At 51.2% G+C, this 13,841-nt stretch overlaps 4 protein-coding genes across 4 annotated transcripts; 2 read left to right on the forward strand and 2 right to left on the reverse strand.

Moving 5' to 3' along the window:
- Positions 1-21: 21 nt before the first annotated feature.
- EJ05DRAFT_443485 (sodium-dependent phosphate transporter 1-A) lies at positions 22-1,806 on the forward strand (the record flags this gene model as incomplete). The annotated part of the gene is made up of 2 exons (XM_033742088.1): positions 22-887; positions 966-1,806. 2 exons carry the CDS (start codon positions 22-24, stop codon positions 1,804-1,806), a joined length of 1,707 nt encoding a protein of 568 aa, XP_033596834.1.
- Positions 1,807-3,566: 1,760 nt separating this feature from the next.
- Positions 3,567-3,968, reverse strand: EJ05DRAFT_479374 (uncharacterized protein). The gene has a single exon (XM_033744660.1). It carries the CDS (start codon positions 3,912-3,914, stop codon positions 3,576-3,578), a length of 339 nt encoding a protein of 112 aa, XP_033596835.1. The 5' UTR covers positions 3,915-3,968; the 3' UTR covers positions 3,567-3,575.
- A 2,978-nt stretch (positions 3,969-6,946) lies between these two features.
- EJ05DRAFT_139751 (uncharacterized protein) lies at positions 6,947-8,641 on the forward strand. The gene is made up of 3 exons (XM_033739223.1): positions 6,947-7,250; positions 7,308-8,090; positions 8,151-8,641. Exons 1-3 carry the CDS (start codon positions 7,033-7,035, stop codon positions 8,266-8,268), a joined length of 1,119 nt encoding a protein of 372 aa, XP_033596836.1. The 5' UTR covers positions 6,947-7,032; the 3' UTR covers positions 8,269-8,641.
- A 2,990-nt stretch (positions 8,642-11,631) lies between these two features.
- EJ05DRAFT_139817 (uncharacterized protein) lies at positions 11,632-12,148 on the reverse strand. The gene is made up of 2 exons (XM_033739224.1): positions 11,952-12,148; positions 11,632-11,855 (listed from the first exon to the last, which is right to left on the reverse strand). The coding sequence occupies exons 1-2, from the start codon at positions 12,031-12,033 to the stop codon at positions 11,683-11,685; spliced, it is 255 nt and encodes an 84-aa protein (XP_033596837.1). The 5' UTR covers positions 12,034-12,148; the 3' UTR covers positions 11,632-11,682.
- Between the last annotated feature and the right edge of the window lie 1,693 nt (positions 12,149-13,841).

The raw sequence follows: 13,841 nt of genomic DNA on the forward strand, positions 1-13,841 counted from the left end.
GTTCCCCCATCAACATCAAACATGGCTGTCGCCCTACCACAGTACAACTGGATAATCGCCATCATCTCAATCGCTTTCTGCTTTTCATCATTCTTCAACGGCGCCAACGATGTCGCCAACTCGTACGCCACCTCGATCGCAGCGAGATCGCTCACAATGCCCGAGGTCGGCATCCTCTCTATCATCACAGAGTTCGTGGGCGCCGTGGCCCTCGGCGGCCGTGTGATTGGCACTATTCGAAATAACATTATTGACATTAGTCGCTACGAAGAGCGCCCGGCTACGCTGTTGTTGGGCATGGGCTGTGCTGAGGCCGCGTCGGCGACGTGGCTGTACCTTGCGACGATGTGGGGATGGCCTGTGTCTACTACGCAGACGATTGTCGGTGCCCTGGTTGGCATGGGAATCGCGTCTAATACTAGGATTGCGTGGGGGTGGTCGAAGGGCAGTGTCTCGCAGATTGCTGCGTCTTGGGGAGCGGGACCTGTTGTTGCGGGTGCGATTTCGGCAGCTCTGTATAGTACGCTCAAGTTCGGCATTCTTGAGCGGGAGAGGTCGTTTGAGAGGGCTATGGCGGTCATTCCTTGGTATCTGGCCTTCACCGCGGCGGTGCTCGCGCTGTTCATCACGATTGAAGCACCGGGTGTTGGCTCGCCTGAGGAACTGGGAGCTGGCCGTGCTTGTGGTATTGTTTTTGGAGTCTTCCTCGGAGTACTCGTCATTGGCTACGTTTTCTTCAAGCCGTATTTTCATCGTCGACTCGTGCTACAGGATGCACGATGCAGGGTCTACCATCTCCCTCTTGGCCCGCTGCTGTACCGGAAGGATCCTCCACTGTATTTCCCAGGTAATCCCGACGGCGAGGTCGTGATAAACTACTACGCACAGTCTCCTGAGGAGGACCGAGAGAAAAGCTTCGTAGTCATCAGAAAGCCAAACCCAGGTATGCTCGAGCCTCATCCTAGCAACAGGACATCCGAAACAGCAAACAGCAACAGGGCATCTAGAGCCGAAAGCAGCACAGTAAATGGCCTCAACAGCGTCAACAGCTACAACGCAGCCAACCCACGACAAGCAAACAAAGCAGGCGAAGCCGGCATCAGCACACGCAAGCCTCCCCTCGAGCCAGAAGTCCGCTTCCTCGCATCCACAGCCGACCTCCCACTCTACCGCCCAGCTCGACTATGGGCCTACACAAAATACCACCTCCTGCAAGGCGTCACGCGAGACTGCGTCAGCCACGCGGACAGCCACGTGCAAGCAGTGCACGCCCGCGCCAAACGCTACGACAACCGCGTCGAGCACCTCTGGACCTACGCCCAAGTCGCCTCGGCCATGATGATGTCAATCGCGCATGGCTCCAACGACGTCGCCAACGCCGTTGCCCCCTGGGCCACGGCCTACGGCATCTACCAGACCGGCCTCGTGTCCGAGGGCAGCAAGACGCCTACGTGGATCCTCGTTGCGGCTGGCGCCCTGCTCGGCATCGGGTTCTGGTTTCAGGGCTACCATATCATTCGGGCCATGGGCAATAAGATTACGCAGATGAGTCCGACGAGGGGCTATGCGATGGAGCTGGGCACGGCGATTACGGTTCTGATTGCTAGTCGGATGGGCTTGCCGGTTAGTACGACGCAGTGTCTTACTGGGGCGACGATTGGGGTTGCGTTGATGAATCTGGATGTCAAGGCGTTGAATTGGAGGCAGATTGGCTTTATTGGTGTTGGGTGGGTGTTGACGCTTCCGAGTGCGGGATTGTTGGCGGGTTTGGCGATGGGGATGGCGCTGAATGCACCGCATTTTTAGGACATGTGGCGGGCTGTGGTGGATTTGCTGCGCGATAACGTGTGTGTGTGTGTGTACGTGTGTATGTGGATTATGTGGCATAGGCTTGGGTTTTCAGGGGGGTGCTGCGAGGTATCTTTTCTTTCTTTCTTTCTTTGTTTCTGAAGTCAGGGACTCGGTATTGTATCCTCGCTCCAGAGGAGATATGATTAGCTTAGCTGTGTGTTTTTAGAATAAATACTACATGCAAGTGTACTCTATCCAGTTTAGTCTTTTGTTTTTCAACCTAAGGCCAAGCCCATTGAATATGCACTTTAGAGGTAGGTCAATAGGTAGGTAGGTAGGTAGGCAGGTGCATGAGGGACCCTTGGGAAGGAGAGCATGAAATGACGTCTAGCTAGATGCAGGTCACACACACCTCACACACACCTTCTCACACGCGTTCGTTGGTTGGTTCAGCATGGGTATGGATATGGACATGATGGGCAATATGATGACGTATTTTTTTGCGTGTGACTAATTAGGTTCTCCGGCTTGTGTGCATTGATTCGGATATACGGGACTGGGTTGGGCTGGACTGACTGGTTGGCTGGCTGTTCGTGATAATTACTTACTTACTTACTTAGTATATATATACATAGCACATACGAGGACTGTTTGACTCCGCGTTTCAGGACAAACTTCAATGTAATGGAAGCAGTGGTGGGTGTTGCGTACGGGAGAAGAAGGAAGGAAGGAAGGAAGGAAGGAAGGAAAGAAAGAAGGAATGAAGGAAAGAAGGAAAGTAAGAGACAAAGAAAGAAAGTAAAATACAGGTAAAATACAAGAAAACGACTAGTATTAAAAACAACCCTCCAAACCAAAAAAAATTGTGAAAGGTAATTATATCCGTTTTGTTTTGTTTTTTGTTTTGATTTATTTGCTGGGGGCCAAAGAAACCAACAACACCCCGGCGGTCCTTTTTTTTTTCTGTTGTGTGCACAACAACACCGGTGTTGAAAACTGAGATGGGTTTGGGGGGGGATATTCTGAAGATCTGGGTGGTTGAGGTAGTAGAGGTTCTGATGGATGTGCTGAGGTGCACTTTTATGTGCTTGATTGATTGATTGAGCCTGGGGATTGATATATATATCACGACGAGACGAGCGTTTGGGAACTTGTTGGTGTTTGTTTGTTTTTTTCAATCAGTCATTTCTTCTAGTATGTATAAGTCAGATCGGGCCTTTGAATCTGCTGTTTCGTTCAGTTGTGATCCTGCCCGCTCTGGAGGAGGGAATTGGTTAGGGCTGAGGAATGGACCAGTGACTTCGCTGCTGGTGGTAAATGGGATGTAGTTATTTCGTCAGTCAGTCCGTTCGTTCGTTCGTTCTTTGTTCACTGCTGAGGAATTACTATGGGGGTGTGATGGCTGGGCAAAATGTCATGGTGCACCTAGCCCAACCATCACGCAAAGTCTACGCGTCAGGATTCCGTTCCTGCCTCGCTCTCGCCGTCTTCTTGTATACGAGCATCTCCGCGGATGTGTAGCGGTAGGAAATGATTTTGAGGGGGGGTGGCTCTGCTGAAGCTCTGCTCTGCTCTGCTTTAGGACGTAGCTGTGCTTCCGGAGTCACAGCAGACAGCACATGTCCGATACATACATACTTAGAGCATCACCACGCGAAGGAAAAGCACACACACGCACACACACACACACACACACAAGGGCCGGCAATCAGAGATCCCGTTGCTGTCACTCACCAATTGCCACCGGGGATACAACTTCCATATCAGGTATCAGTGAGCATGAATCAGCGAGAGGCTCTCGGAGACGCGGGCAATTTTCCCAAGATGGTCTCTTGCTGGGCAAGCGGGGAACTTGTGGGGATGGAGATATTTTCTTTTGAAGTCGCTCGTCGATCTCGTGGGGATGCCGGATTTTCCCATTTATTTTTGGGGAGGCTCGCTCGTCGATCACATCCATCTTGTCCGCGGATGGCTCCACTGGGGAGTTTCGTAAGTTGTGGGTAATTAGGTCGGGGAGTGAGTGGGAAGCGAAGGATGATGATATGCCTGTTGTGCAGCAGGGCTGCTGCCACGGCGAGGGCGAAAGGCGAGGCGGGTGGGGCAGAATGCAGCGGAACGGACATGATGCAGTGCAGTAGAGTACAGTATGTTAAGCTGGGGCTGGGTCTGTCGGTGAGTTTCGACAAGCAGTGAAGATCGTGCAGGAGCAGTGCGTTTGAGCATGCGCGATGCGATCTGAGAGCACGAGGATATTAATAGCTGAAGGTTTGTGTTGATGAATAACAGTTAGGTTCCAGAACAATGATCAGGCAGGACACGTGCCAGAATGAGCCGCATCCACATATCAGTCCGAATGCCATTGCTGCATATAGTATCCATGTAACCGTCTGGTCGGTCCCCAATGACGGGCTTGGGACAACAAAAAGGCTTTCCTGACCCACGTATAATGACAAGACTGATTTCCACACTGCAGCTGCAGGGGCGTGCGAAGGTGTAACTTTTGGTTCCCGAATAGGCAATGCTCCAGTACAAGGCTATGGATTGACCGCTTAGTTCTGCCAGATGTTGGGTGATAGTCCGACGTTTGACAGGGGGTCCCTGCTTGACGTTGCCGGGATCTTTTTACCGAGTACGAGAGAGATTCGTTCGTACATGGTCCGGCAGCAGGCTTGAAGGCTAGAAATTGTAATCCGGTGCCAGCGGCATCGATACGAGCTGTCAAAAGTCAGATCGACATTCCTTAGCTATTCTTTGCAGTTCAAACATCATGTTGTGCTCAGTACGTTTGGCAATCTCACGACAGCTTGTAATAGGGGCTCTTCAGCCTTCTTGCCGATCTGCAGCGGAATCCGGGGAGTAATAACGGACCGCTGTACCATCAGGAAGTAAAGCCGGAAAAGCAAGTGGGTCATGGCATTGACGCATGGTCTGGACTGGGCGGTCGATTCAACGGTTTCGAATTATTCTTCTGAAGCACTTGGGACGGTTTGCTGTCTAACGATGGCAATTGCATGATTTATGGCTCTAGCCTGGGCCACCATGCCCTCGCGAGCAACAGGCACCATCGACACCGCTTCAGGAAAGAGGACCGCATGTACTATCAGAGGTCTGGTGACAGAATCAACGCATGAGTCTGCTGTACTACTGTGTAGACATTAACGCCCTGAAGCACGTGGGTCTGTACTGGTAAACTTTCCAAATGGTCACACAGTTCCACAGCATCCATGAAGAAGCGAGTCCTGAAAGCGAAATGAAGAAGGATGCACAGAGCAATCGGAACATGACTTCCTTGCAATTGGCATGGATTAGACTTCTGCCTCGATCTTGACCAGTGGAAATGGTTAGCTGCTCCACGCTTCAAGATTTGACTGAAATGATGCGACGAACAGAGAGGATTTTTCGAAAAAGTGTGGATAGGCTTGGCATGGCAGACAAGCACACGGGAGCATGCGCTGAAGGCCTAAGCTACTTTTCGAAGACTGTACGACTCGTGAAGTAGGAGAAGTCCCAAAGACTGGAATCTATCTGTCAGCATACGAGAATGGCCTTGAAGACGAATGGTAAGTGGCAGAAAGGGCAATGTTGACATAAGGATCGGTTGATCGCCATGGCACTGTTGGTGCGAGATTTGTCAAGCATCCGCCTGTGGTGAACTTGGCAGACTTAAGATGGTATGTGTCCGTGCTCTTGAATGGCCATCCATTTGAAGAAGCACGCGCAAAAGCAGAATTGCTACTCTCTGCCTCGCATCAACACATGACTGATGGAAGTTGGCGATGTGTGGGCTCTTGGAATAGGCGCCGGGAACAGGGCGCAGATTGAGTCGCGACAGACGTCAAGCGAACGGCCACGACTTGCCCAGCAGCATCGTCAGACCCAGGCGAGTGGGAAGATGAGACAAGTGGCATAGGTTGTAGGCATTAAGCATGCAGGCATAATGCAGGCGTCCCAGCAATCTGAGCAGGCAAATGGATGGTCGGCGGAGGCGAGCTGGCCAGTGGGCGTCACGACCGGTAGCCGCGAAGGTATGATTCGTCTGATGCTGGCCTTGTGGCTTCTTCACCACAACAACAAATCATATTATGGATGGATGCATAGTTGTGCAATCCCAGCATGCAGCAGATGCAGCAAGTTGATGCTGATTGTGTTGATGTATGTGACGAGGGTGTGGCGTTTGGCGTTTGGCGTTTTGTATCGTAGAGGTGGAGCGGTCAGTCGAGCCGGAGAGGCGTGAACTCTCTCTCTCTCTCTACGTACAGTTACAAGACTCAACGAATGACGGAGCTTCAATTTCCGGTGTTTCCAGCCGAGAGAGGCAAAGCCAGATAGGATGGTCGGAGACAGAGAGCGAGGAATGGAGATGTTGAGAGGCTGGCGAGAAGACGAGAGTGTAGAGAGAGAATGAGAGATGAAGGCACGGCTGCAGGCTGCGGGCACAGGACAGGCTGCCCAGTGCAGCGGAGCGGACATGAGAAGCTAATTATGTATACTGTATTAGTATGTATTACATAGCTGGCGTTGGCGCTCGCACTGGCGCATACCAGCGTGTTGGTGCCAGTGGGGCTCTTTTGCCTGTAACTACATACCATTCTACGCCGCCCCGGGGCTGGGGAGTGATACTCAGATACCGTCGATTGTAGGGCTAAATGGCGCCCCCCCGATCCCCCGTCACTACTGCCTTTTAGCTGCCTTACTCCCCTCTCTCCGGCTGGCCCTCCCCCCCCCTGGTCGCCCGGCTCGCTTTGCCTGCTCAAACATACAGTCTCTATAAGGTTACCTTCCAGGTTAAACTATTACAACCGCTATCCCATGCCCATTCAATTATCCACTGCTCGCCCCCCTCCGCCTTTTCTGCTTCCCTTATTACCATCTCGACTTCTTCTTCTTCTTCTTCTTCTTCTTATCACCTCCTCGCCGCTCTTACGCCCTTTCGTCCCTGGTATTAATCTCTCTATATCTTGACACATGGAGCCGCCCAAGACCGTGTAACCGGATCTACACCCTTTCTCTGCCTCGCCCCCCCACCAAACTCATCGTTCGCTGCCCGGTCCTGAGGCTCGGTCTATAAGCACCCACTTCTCCCGGCGCGCTGGTATCGCGAGATCATCTGTCCCAGTGCTGTCAACCCTAACCCATATCTGGTATTCATGGACCAGGAATCGCCTTCTAACAAGGACAAGTGATTGCAGTGTCCTGTCAATCCCCCCTAGGACAGCCCTGTTTACTACCACACTGCACACAATGTCTAACCAGCCTGCCTCCTCACCGGCTGCTGTCGATTCATCTACGGACAAGAGACGAAGCTTTGGCAGATATGTCAAGAGATTGAGCTCCGTGTTGCGAAGAGGCAGCTCCAAGAATGCAATGCCTGGCTCGTCCTCAACTGCACAATCTGCTGCTGCGTCTGCTACACCGGTAACCACAACTACGGCTGCTATAGCTCCAATTGCCGAGACAATGTATGCGCCCTCTGCTGTAGCCTCTCAAAAAGTCCAAGTTGCTGACATGCTCCATAGCGATGAGCTACCAATACCACAGCCTCAGCTTGTATCAACCTCTGCCAGCCCGTCAACAGTCCCGGGAGCATATGCTAAGAGCGCGATTCAGCAAGAACGCGCACGCGCACTCTTTGCGAAATACGGGTTGACGTTGGAGGCTCATGAATGGGTGGCTACAGCTACTACTACCCATGTCCAAAGAGTTGAGAAGCCAATTCGTATGCGCGTCCATCGAACGTGCCACAAATGCGAGACTTCATTTGGCTTGGACAGGTCGTGCAAGAACTGTGAACACCGGCGCTGCAAGAAGTGTCCTCGATACCCACCGAAGAAGGACCGGACAGATAGGCCAACGGAGATCGAAGATATCCAGATGCAGACGGCTGACGCTATCGGAGAACTGAAGAAACGACGAAAGAGTAGCACTCCATACTTGACAATCACGAGCAAGTCGGGCGGAGAACTGGTTTACGCTCCAACCCGACAGCGGATCCACCGAACGTGTCACAAATGTCACACTCACTTCCAGCCTGTCACCGCCGCAGTATGCCACCATTGCCAGCACTCGCGATGCACCAAATGTCCGAGAGAACCGGCAAAATCCAAGAAATGGCCCGAAGGCTACCCGGGAGACGCGCCATATGAAAGCTCGGAGGAAGAAATGCCCACCATAAATCGAACCTGGAAGAGGCCGCGGCAAAGGATTCGATGGACGTGCTGTTGCTGCGAAAGCCTCTTCACCACAGGTTCGAGGACTTGTACGTGCAGTCATGAGCGCTGTGAGACGTGCACACGACAACCGTAAGTGGCTGGATGATCAAAAATGGATCTCAACAACCTCACAAAACTAACGAGCTGCAGTCCCAAAAAACCAAAAAAAGAGTTTGACCCAGAAATCGTCAAGTCGGTCGAAGAGAAGCTGGAACGCTTCAGAATCGAACGCACGGCAGGCACGACCTCTCTTCCATCTTTCACTTAAACCATATATTCTCTTTCCATCTAACGATCCACGACATGACGATTTTCTACTCAAGATGTTTTTATCTATTCGAGACTCTTGTCACATATATCACCAGCGGTGCGATCTACCAAACTACAGCCAAATACCATACTATTATACGTGGTACAAGTCACATGCTCTAAACCTGATCCATTCCCACTTTCTCGTATTCCCGTCTGTCTTAATTAATTCCCTTCTAACCCCACGGTACCGAGTAAACCTTCTCTCGCGGTGCGGCATACGGGCATAGGGCTTGCCCAACCCGCCAAAGTGGACGCGTGAGGAAAGGCCCGAACTGTGCCGCAGTCATACAGCTCCTGGCGCAAGCCTCTACCAACTCTGACGCTAATTACCCAGCAATCTATTCCTGCAGCTCAGGCGCTCTCGCTGACCTATCGTGGCCCTCCTTGATCCCAGGGTTGGCGGTCCAGTCGGCGAGTCGGGACTGCAATATCGTATTCAATGGCCTCGTCAGCGGCGCCTATCGTACCAGCACACCTCATGATCGGTCCACGGTGGGGTTGGCTGGAATGACAGACATGCATGATGCAAGGTTTTGATCTTCTCGGATCGGCCGCCTGCTGGCTGGTCCTGTCATCCACATACACACATAACTCACCCACTCACATGATCGAAGATTCGCAAAAAATGCAGTAATTATAATCCCGTTTCTGTCTTCTCTAGGGGGCTGGCTGGACTGCTTCACATCGATTGAGCAGGTCGTCTTAGCACACTGTATCTCTTCCTAGTCTGGCCTCCTTGTCGTCGTCGCACAAGAGCGCCCCCGGTCGTGTGTAGGTGTGTGTGTGCACAGCGCGTTTCCGGCTACGTGGATTGGGGGTAATTATACACGTGGCCAGGAAACGCAGCGCTGGTATTTGTGTGGAGTGGAGCGGAGCTTTTGTGTTACTTGTAAGTCGCGTGGGAGCGTGTTGTACGGAGGCGGCAACGTGAGACATTTTTTTTTAGGTTTATTTTCTCTCGTGGCGAGCAGAGTAGCGTTGGTGATGGGGTTAATGAGAGAGAGAGAGAGAGTAGTCGGTAGATTATGGTGTGATGAGGTGTATAGATATAGAGAGTATTGTGTACTGTTATCAACTAGTGGAGTGTGTCTCCTCCCCCGTCTACGCGCTTACCTAGACTCATGTTATGTTCCATGTCGATAATAGTCAATCCTGCGTCTTGCCTTCGCACACTCACCTTATTATCACTAATATATATACCATGCATGCCTTGTCATACTACCTCCTCCCGCCTATACCTATACCTATACATCACATCACATCGCAATGTAATATAATAGATCCATGATCCCCGTCTGAATAGAAGCAACCAGGGCTACTAGGTCCTCCACGCTTCTAATACCTAATTACTGCCTAGCTAGCTAGGTATACCCAGCTCTAATTATTACCTTGGCTAGCTAGCTATGAGTATGTATGTACAGTATGTATGCTGCTATATGACGAGCCATACGCCGTGCATGACGGGATATACGGATCTATGGCCGTGATGAGATCTACGCTGCTTGAGGCGGGGTGAGGCGCGTGGTGGTCTTGGATATACTTGCTTGGTAGTTGGACGGAGGACTTGGGTTCTGGGGATGGGTGTTTGATGGGGTTTGATGGGGTTTAGTGGGCTTTTTTATAGACTGTGTACGGACTTGTATATGTAATTCGTGCTTTATGTTAGACTGAATGCTTTCTGGTACTTTGCATAGCATCCTATATAGTATACTATACTATGATATACCATACCACACCATCCTAGACCTAATTCTATCCAGCCTCTATCCATCTAAATCCCAGCCTCTATCCATCTAAATCCCAGCCTCTATCCATCTAAATCCCAGCCCCTCTCCAAAGCCCAATCCATGTCCCTCCCAGTCCAAGTCCCAGTCCCAAGCAAAACCGCGCCAATCCCTCCCTCCCTTCCCAAAAAGTAGCACACCATACAACGAGTCATACATCTATCCCATACCCCATGATCCATGCAGCCTTGCCCAGCGCACGGTCCGCTGGAAAACAGCCCTTTTTTTCTTTTACTTTTCTTATTGTGGTTGTGTGATTCATCGTTGATTGTAGATAGATTTACGTGTGTGTGGGTGGGTGAGGTTGGGATGGGCATTGGGTGGATATATCCTCGTCCGCACTGTTCTGCAAAATTGTCTAATCATGGTGTGAGTTCAGGTTTAGGAGGTGTCTCGCTGGCTCGCTAATTAATAACTGGAGCGGGTAGAAGTTCGAGACCGGGATATCTCCGAAATGCTAAAGAAAACTAGAGTTCGTTTCCGATCTATGCCCGCCGCCGTCGCCGCCGCCGCCCGGGCTCGGCTCGGACAGATTGTGTGCTGGGTGCGTGCTGGGTGCGTGCTTGGGCTATGATGAAGTCTGCTATGCGCTATGTGTGCGCTGTGTGCTGTGCTGTGCGCTGTGCTGAGTGCTGTGCTGAGTGAGGCCTCTCCTACTCCTTCTCCTTCCTCCTTCCTCCTCCATTCTAGTAGTTATCTGTGCGTGGGGCTAGGTATCAGGTAGGAAGGAAGGAAGGAAGCCCGCCACTGAGCAGAGAGTGGGGTTTGGGGTGGGCTTACGCGCTTGTAGTGGTCGTGCGTGGGAGCCAGCCCCGACGACACGCGCCGAGCCGTTCCGAAAGGAAGATGAGTTTTGGGGGGGGAGGGAGGTACGGAGGGGGTTCGTGTACGAGGTACGATTTTGGGGAGGTGTGTTGGTTTGAGGAGGGTTGGGTCTGGGTTGTGGCTTGGGCTTGGGCTTGCAAGGGCTTTGAGGGTGGAGGTGGAGGTGATTGGAAGGGGACCGGGCGGATGGAATGGGGAGATGAGTTGTTTGATGGTTTCTTGAGACTTGTGTGAGGCTGGATGGCGATGCTGGGCAGAAGCTCTAATTAGGGGCAAAGGGGAGGAGGGGGTCCGGGAGTTTCGTAGAGAGTGGTATTTTGAAATGTTTTGATTTCAAATGCTTCCTCGTCGTTTATGTTCGTGTTCGGGTCGCTGGTGTTGGGCGTTTTCTTGAGGGAGGATGGATGGGATATAGGAGACTGTTCACCCTATTATCGACAGAACAACGACGGCTGGTTACGAAAAATACCAGATTCCTCCCCTCCATTGTATTTGAAATCTATCGTGACTCAGCTTGGCGTTGGGCGAAACCTCCATATGGTCCCTTCAAAATAAGGTTTGCAGAGTGGATACCAGCTGCCCTCGAGATCGACACGACACCCCCCAGCCTCGTTGCCCCTAATCAATTACCCCACGATACCACAACATGCTCTCATTAGCTCATGTGCCAGAAGTAAACTTTTTAGGCCAAATCATCGGCTTGGGAAGTTTGGTCCGCCAACGACACGCCAGATTGCACCAAGGATGTATTCTTAGAATAATTAGGGTTCGAAGGTGCATGTCCATGTGTTGTAGACAGGACGGACAGCTTCATTCTCGTGTTTCATTCCCCTGAAACCGTGCCCCTGGTCTTGGTAAGATGAGGTATTGAACCATGGAACCGAGGTTCGAGGCGCGTGCTGCACGCACGTATGAGTTTGATCGATCTGGCATGCTGTATAATTAGCACCAGTAGCAGGAGCCTCACAGCGAGACAATAGCGAGACAATGTTAGCAGAGCAGCTGCGTTTGATGTGGGTAAAGCACTTACAAGTGAAGAACCCTTGGTGTATGATACTGGAATCCCCAACAACACAAGCCTGGCCAGGGTGTGTGTTCATTCCTTTACTCATAGATACTCACCCAGCCCGCAAGCCCGGTCCAGTCTGGTCTGTTCTGCTGCATCCATCCATCCATCCATCCCACATCAAAAAAGGCACATCCCGCGAGAAAAGGACGAAATAAGCGGAACCCACCCGAGAAAGCTTCATGCAAATCGCTCCTGTCGCGTCGCGGTCGCGTGTAAGCGAGCAGCTGAGAGCCATATAATGGATCCATAGACAGCTGTCCGAACGTTCTACTAATTATGCCTCAAAAGGCAACATCGGCCCTTCCACCTGCCAGCGAGGCTCGAGAAGCCCATGCTCTGAGAACGTTGGCTTGCAGCACCAAAACACTGGACGTTTGGATGGATGGATGGGATCCAAGCTACAGTACACATGGTGTCGGGATGCTCCGCTCGGTATCCTCCGGAGCGGTTTGCTTTCGTTAGCAAAGCTTTTTTCTCTCGTCCGACCGCCGTTGAGATATTTAGTTGGGTGTACGCCACAATGACTGCTTTTGGGGCATCTCCCGGCCCCCGGCCGAGCGCCTTGCTGGCTACGATTCCTTCCACCGAAGCGCTTTGGAAGCCGGGAAGCCAGAGGATCGGTTCGAATTTTCTTTTTTTTTTCTTTTCTTTTTCTTTCTTTCTTGGTCGAATTCATGCTCGATCCGGGGAAGGTCACGTTGTTGCAAGTCTAGGCTGAAACTGTGCCTGAGGCATGGATTATATGTTCACGACACACAAGAGAGATATACAGACAAGTCTGTTATATTATAATCACCGTGGACTCTTTGCGGGCGGCTTTGTCTACTGCACAGAGCCGGCTATAAACACGAATTCGTCTTAATATCCACTTGACTTATTTCGAGCCAATATAATCTCGTCCCAGAACGAACTTGAGCAACGGGGCCTGTATTATGCGCGGACGGGCAATTCCTACAAACAGGAGAATATGCTCCGGTAGTACATACAGGTAGATGAATGCGATTGTATCCAGAAGGCCGTACAAATATCAGGTTGACACAGGACGGTCACTAGCACCAGCAATGCAGTTCATTCGCCTGGAAGAATCTATCTGAGAATGTCGATACCGCCCTTGATTACACTTGAAGTCACCTGTAGCACGTACGTTCTAGACGATAGCGCGACCCAATCCATGGTACGTTGACTGAGCCTTTATGTCTGAAACCATGGGACTGGCATTCCGGGTCTTCCGAACAAGGTTATAAGGAACGCACTGCTTCGCAGAAAATCTTTCTTTTTTCCTTTCTATATCCTACTCGCATACTGGAGCCCTTCACAGGAAATCTTTCTTTTTTCCTTTCTATATCCTACTCGCATGCTGGAGCCCTCCACATATAAGCCTTGTCATGCTTTCTAGTTCAAAAACCTCGAATGTCCCCGGAACTCATCTCTCACGCCTCGGTGACAATTCTTTTTTCTAAAACTTCCTTCGCGGTGTAGTGCACTCTCAGCAATGAGCGTAGCAAATGGTACAGACAGGGAGAAAGAGCTTCACATAAGGTCTTTCTTTCACTTGTGTCATGATGGGTTCAAGAACGTAGAGGTGTGTCAACTCCAGTACAATCTGAAATCTGACATCTGCATGACTTTTCCATTTGAATTTGGGAAACTGCTAACATTCAGACCATAGAGAGGCAGATGTCGTTAAATCTGAATCGAGCATCATGACTGCCTCTCTCGAGGTCGAAGCCATATTATCCACAGACCATGTCCTTACATATTCACATGCAACCTGCTGCCATATTGCTCCAAAGCTCCATAAATCCTCCGAGTCGACCCCGGAGCTGACATATTGCCCCTTATTACACGACC

The sequence above is a fragment of the Pseudovirgaria hyperparasitica genome, assembly GCF_010093815.1.
Source record: "Pseudovirgaria hyperparasitica strain CBS 121739 unplaced genomic scaffold EJ05scaffold_16, whole genome shotgun sequence".
Lineage (NCBI taxonomy): Eukaryota > Fungi > Ascomycota > Dothideomycetes > Acrospermales > Acrospermaceae > Pseudovirgaria > Pseudovirgaria hyperparasitica.